Genomic DNA, 6389 nt, shown 5'->3' with positions numbered 1-6389 from the left:
CGACAGCCCTAGTATATATATATATATATATATATATATATACATACATACATACCTGTTCTATTTAATTGTTTTGATGACTACACTATTATTCTAAATTGTGTTAATAAGTGTATGTTCAAACATGTGACTGGCAGTGTATTTCAAATCAAAGCTGACAGACTCACCCATTTGTTAGGGTGATTAACTTTAGCTCCATGTATGGCCAAGAAGATAGAGGCTGCTTCACTTCCTGTGATAGCTGCTCTCTGCATGAGGCAGTTACCTGAGGAAGAGATGTTGTGATTAACAGGTGTGAAAGGAGTTAATGACTAAACAGACACAGATAAACTTTTTATAAGGTGCAAGATGTGTGGTACCGTTGGCGTCTGGTGCATCAGGATTGCTCCCTGTCTGTATGAGCCGTGCTGCCAAACTGTTCTCGTCAAATGAGGTTCCATTCACAACAGGAGCTTCATCTTCAAAAGGGTTGACGGAGGGGTCAGAGGCCACAGTGATGTACTGCAGAGCCAGCCACAGTGCAGTGCTGCCTTCATGGTCTTTCAGCTCCAGGTCCAAACTATGCATGAAGGGGAAGAATTGCAGTTACACAAGGGAAACAGGAAAAGGACACCGTTACACCAAGTGGTAGAGGCAACTTTCTCTATGTTCGAAATTCTAGCATACTAAACAGTAGTGCTGGGCGGTATACCGGTTCATACCGAATACCGGTGTTTATTTTTGTTATGATATGAATTTTTCAAATACTGCAATACCGGTATATGTCACACTCTCTCGGCGTCTGTTCTGTGCAGTGAGCGGCAGAGAAGCAGCGCAGCCGACTCGTCAATAAATGAGTACAAAACAGCGTTTTTCTAGCACCTGTCGCTTACTGATTGTTTGGAATTATAAATATGAGCGTAGTTCGTCTGTTAATATCACAAGCACGTTTTTGTTTGTTGTTTTTTTTAGTTTGTTACTCAGACGCATGCGCTGCATGAGACAAAAAAGTAATATAGCCAAAACAACCACATAGCCGCTCTTTAGTGTAGATGCATGTTGATTTTATCAGACGATGCCGCGATTATAAATGAGAGTGACTCCTGGTTAACGTATTAAAAGGGGTCGTGTTTAGTCACTATTTAGTGTGGTATTTTTTGACAATATTCACTCATCATGACAGTAAAATAGGGCATTCTAAGTCAATATACTGCAGTATTTCCTCTCTCAATCAGAAAATATGGTTAACACCCGGTCATGCATGAAAAAAAATACCGTCATGTACCGTGAAACCGGTATAATTTTGAAAAATACCGTGATATAAATTTTTGGTCATACCGCCCAGCACTACTAAACAGTATACACTTTTTCATACTCTGTATTTTTATTAACAGACACATGAAGAATACATAATTAATGTTTTAATCCAACTCTTGGCAGTTCAAGTCAAGATAAAGATTACAAATCACATTTTGATATTACATCCCGTTGCTTTATCACAATGGAAGGTCATATAATGCATTATGGGATATAAAATCACACACAGTACTCTGTTGCATTTGTACATTTTTAAAAAAGTTTTACATAATTTTGCGTATTACATGCATACAGATATTTCACATACTGCTGAAACAGTACAAGTAGTATACCATTTTATTAACTACAAAATTAATTTCAGATAATTTGTTTTGAAAAAGATAACCATGTTTAAGCTTACTGTTTGCATTGCAGCAGCTGGTTAAAGACCGGCTCATTTCCTGACACCACAGCCTCATGCAATGGCGTCCTAAGAATTAGACAATAAAAATAACCGAGACATGAAAACAATGAATAACTTGTACTGCCATAAACATAGTCATTATGCAGAAGAAACCCTTGATTAACTGTTACCCACCGTCCTTTGCTGTTTTGCATGTTTGGGTTGGCACCAGCTTTGAGCAGAGCCTCAGCGATGTGGGCCATGCCAGTCATAACTTCACCACTGTGTTTTTTAGGGCTGAAAGAGCAGACCAGGTGCAGAGGCGTCTCCACTGACCCCACTGTGGCAGCGTTCACCTGTGCGGAGTGACGGATTAGAAAAGTGGAGGCAAACTCATCTCCTAAAAAGACAGGGAGAGAGAAACACACAAGACGGAGAGAGTACTTAGACCACCAAAAGGAAAAAAAATTCTCAAAATGTTCTTGATGCAGCAATCTTTTGTAAGTGAAGGTGGCTTTGTGCCAACTTCAAATTCATTGTAAATGTGCCCCATTCAATTATTCCCTCTGGCCAAATACAAGCACTCGTCACCTCTCTGGATGGCCTTGTGTAGAAGACTCCAGCCGCTCTGGTCCACCATGTCTACATCTGCCTTGTTGTTGACCAGTGTGGTGGCGATGCTCTCCAGCTTCTTGGACAGAGCCAGATCCAGCGCCAAGTCTCCATTATTGTCCAGCTCATTCAGCTTTTCAGGTAACTTGGGAATTAAATAAAATAAATATGGTAACACTTTATTTTAAGGACTAATTCTCACTGTTAACTAGCATGCATATTACTAGCATATTTGCTGTTTGGTAGTACTTGCAAAGCACATATTAATGCCTTATTCTGCATGACCATATTTTAGATCCCTTAATGCTACTCCATACCTAAACTTAACAACTACCTTACTAACTATTAATAAAAAATTCTCAAAATGTTCTTGATGCAGCAATCTTTTGTAAGTGAAGGTGGCTTTGTGCCAACTTCAAATTCATTGTAAATGTGCCCCATTCAATTATTCCCTCTGGCCAAATACAAGCACTCGTCACCTCTCTGGATGGCCTTGTGTAGAAGACTCCAGCCGCTCTGGTCCACCATGTCTACATCTGCCTTGTTGTTGACCAGTGTGGTGGCGATGCTCTCCAGCTTCTTGGACAGAGCCAGATCCAGCGCCAAGTCTCCATTATTGTCCAGCTCATTCAGCTTTTCAGGTAACTTGGGAATTAAATAAAATAAATATGGTAACACTTTATTTTAAGGACTAATTCTCACTGTTAACTAGCATGCATATTACTAGCATATTTGCTGTTTGGTAGTACTTGCAAAGCACATATTAATGCCTTATTCTGCATGACCATATTTTAGATCCCTTAATGCTACTCCATACCTAAACTTAACAACTACCTTACTAACTATTAATAAGCAGCAAATTAGGAGTTTATTGAGGCAAAAGTCATAGTCAATAGTTAGTTAATAGTGAGAATTGGACCTTAAAATAAAGTCTGCCCAGAAACATTTATCCCAGGGGTTTTCAACCTGTGGGGCGCCAGCACCTGTCAAGGGGGGCGCGAGCATCAGTTAATTCAGAGACGTTCTCTTGAGGATTTATGAATATGAGTTAACAAATCTTTAGCCATCCACTAGGGGGCAATCTGACTCCCACTGCTAGTCGACAGTTAGAGCAGAGTCGGCTCGAGTATCAGTCACGCTCAGTGTTGCCAAGTCCGCGGTTTTACCGTTTTTCCCGCGTTTTGTTGTTTTGGGCTAGTTTAGAGTAGCAATTAGGCGGGTTTTGTTGTGAAAACCTGGCAACACTGGTCACGCTTATTGACAGTGTAAGATGATTTACGATTAGCCGTGTCGGAAATCCAACCACGGATTGGCATGTTGTTATCTCAGAAACAGGCTCAGCCATCACATTGAATCAGGTAAACTGGTTATATATTTATGTTTCAGTATAATTACGCACGCTATACCAGGGGCGGTTCTAAACCCTTTTTAGGTGGGTTTCAGCCCCCCTATCTGTCACCTTAGCTATGCGCACCGCTCACTCACCTGAAGTGCACAAACAGATAGCCTACTCAGACAGCAGGTGAATACCAATGGCTGTCTTGACAAGTATCCTTGTAAGCACCGTCGGTTGTTTTAAGTGAATGTAAACAGTAAAGAAAATATCAAATGTACATCAGTATAACGGATCCGTGAATTTCTTATGTAAATAATGTTAATCAAAAAGAGCAAAATTAAAATTGTTCGCTGCTTTAATAGCTTTAGTGGATATTTGCTTTTATGTCAATGTTAATAAAGTAATTCGGTGTGACTACAGTAATGATGGGGAGTGGGGCGACTGTTTGGATGTTGGGGGCGCGCGAGTGAAATTCGACAAACTTGGGGGGGCGCATGTCCTAAAAGGTTGAAAACCCCTGATTTATCCTAAAGACTTTGCCATGCAATAAACAAGCTTATTAGTAGAGAATCATACATTTATTAGTGGAGAAAATGCGACTAAATCCAGCAGAGTATGTTGTAAAAAATATAAATAATAAATAGATACATTTTGCGTAATAATTTCGCATATTGTTGGACTTATGCGTCTAATTAAAAAAATAATTAGCAATATTACTAATTATTTTATACTAGATTATTTAAAGGGGTCATCGGATGCAAAATTCACTTTTGTTGTTGAACATAAATGTGTGTTGGAAGTGTGTGTAAACATTCATCCTATAATGATAAAAATCCACCCAGTGTTTTTTTTTAAATCCCTATTTTAAAATCCCCTTTCTCAAATCAGGCTGTTCTGAGATTCCTGTCAGAATGACGTAGTTCTGCCCAGGCCCCTCCCACGATAGTTGATTGACAAGTCCGTCTTTTTTTAAAGGGTTAGTTCACCCAAAAATGAAAATTAGCCCATAAATTACTCACCCTCAAGTCATCCTAGGTGTATATGACTTTCTTCTTTCAGACGAATCCAGTCGGAGTTATATTAAAAATTGTCTTTGATCTTTCAAGCTGTTTCATGGCACTCAGCGGGTGTTGCATGCATCAGTCCAAAAGCAGTTAAATAAAATGCACCCATACATAAAAAAAGTGTCTCACACGGCTCCAACGGTCACTTATTAGAAGTACAAAATGAGGATTTGTAAAGAAGAATGTCGGAGGATTTCGATATAAGCCAAGAGGAGACTGGTTTTCCTTTGCTAAAGTAAAGAAACTTTTCTTCCTTTGCTCCTGATTACAAACGTTGGTTTTCACGAGACTCACTGGCGCATGCGCTACGCTGACCTCAGAGGTCATCTGCCCAGAACTGCTTCCAGTGTACAACAGTGAGCGCAAGCTACATTAAAGTGATTATTACGTTTTGAATATGGATATTTTTCTTACAAAAATGCATCGATTCGCTACAGAAGGCCTTTGTTCACCCCTCGGAGCCGTGTGAGACACTTTTTTTTATGGATGGGCGCATTTTATTTAACTGCTTTTGGACTGATGCATGCAACACCTGCTGAGTGGCATTAAACAGCTTGAAAGATCAAAGACAATTTTTAATATAACTCTGACTGGATTCGTCTGAAAGAAGAAAGTCATATACACCTAGGATGACTTGAGGGTGAGTAATTTATGGGCTAATTTTCATTTTTGGGTGAACTAACCCTTTAAGACCTGCCCTGAGTGAGCTGTGAGCTATCCGCCACTGTGTCGACTCCGTTGCAGGGGAAGACAAGAATGTCTCCGATTAAGCGATTGAGGTGTATTGTTGCTGGATGTAATAATGAACATAGCAGTCGTCATTTACTCCCGACATCTGAGCCGCTGAAGACGCAGAGGATTAACGTTACTTTCGTATTTAAAAGGAATGCGCCGATCCCCGATCTGCCTAAATGAGTTTAAGTTCGCGCAAATCATTCATGATCCAGCTTCATCTACAGAAGAAGCCTATGAAGAGCTGATTTTGACAGGGTAAAAAAGGTGTTTTTTACACTACCATTGAGTAATTTTAACTTTAACTTTTTTTTACTTTTCATTAAGACCCTAATGAATCATATCAACTTGTGGAAAATGGGCATCCAATGACCCCTTTAAATATCATGTTGGGTGACCACTAGTTATCCAACCTGAAGTAAAACATTAACCATACCAAAAACATCAACTGATGTGATTTATTTTTTAATCACTGTATATATAGCAGTAACACGTCTTTGATTCAGTGCTGGCTTTTTACCTGGGCATCCATCTCTATTAGATAAAGGAAGACCACATCTTCTCGTTCTACTTTAATTGCTTTGTGAAGGGGGTACTCGGTCTTTGATTTGATCATCTTATAGAGCAGCTGAGCATCCATGGTACTGAAGTCCTCTTTCCGAAGATCATCCTGTTTGAGAGAGTAAAGAAGTAAATATTAAACATAGTTAAGCATCTATTAGTTAGGAAAACCCTCCATTCTACATTGATACACACTCAAAAATGATAATAAAAATAAAAAATCATTGCATAATAGAGGTGGAACGATACATGTATTCGTACCGAACCATCACGATACGGACATCTCGGTTCGGTGCATGAGGCCTTGCAACGAATACAGGCAATTCACCCCCAATCCAGAAGGGGGCGCCCGCAGCAATGCAACGCTGTTTGATAACCGGCCGCCAGCAGAAGAACAGCGAATGCC

At 39.7% G+C, this 6389-nt stretch overlaps 1 protein-coding gene across 1 annotated transcript in view; it reads right to left on the bottom strand.

Moving 5' to 3' along the window:
* Positions 1 to 6092, bottom strand: part of LOC107748513 (rabankyrin-5-like) — a gene marked incomplete at its 5' end in the record, with an annotated part of 16495 nt that extends 10403 nt beyond the window's left edge. The window contains 6 exons of the mRNA XM_016563324.1: positions 168 to 265; positions 360 to 559; positions 1697 to 1765; positions 1874 to 2078; positions 2770 to 2935; positions 5943 to 6092. Coding sequence (XP_016418810.1) covers positions 168 to 265; positions 360 to 559; positions 1697 to 1765; positions 1874 to 2078; positions 2770 to 2935; positions 5943 to 6092 — 888 coding nt within the window. The remainder of the gene's footprint in view (positions 1 to 167; positions 266 to 359; positions 560 to 1696; positions 1766 to 1873; positions 2079 to 2769; positions 2936 to 5942) is intronic.
* Positions 6093 to 6389: the final 297 nt, after the last annotated feature.

This window comes from Sinocyclocheilus rhinocerous, unplaced genomic scaffold (assembly GCF_001515625.1).
Source record: "Sinocyclocheilus rhinocerous isolate Xijiao unplaced genomic scaffold, SAMN03320098_v1.1 scaffold230, whole genome shotgun sequence".
Taxonomy (NCBI): Eukaryota; Metazoa; Chordata; class Actinopteri; order Cypriniformes; family Cyprinidae; genus Sinocyclocheilus; species Sinocyclocheilus rhinocerous.
Note: the sequence above shows the minus strand (reverse complement) of the source record. Positions and strands in the feature narration are given on the sequence as shown.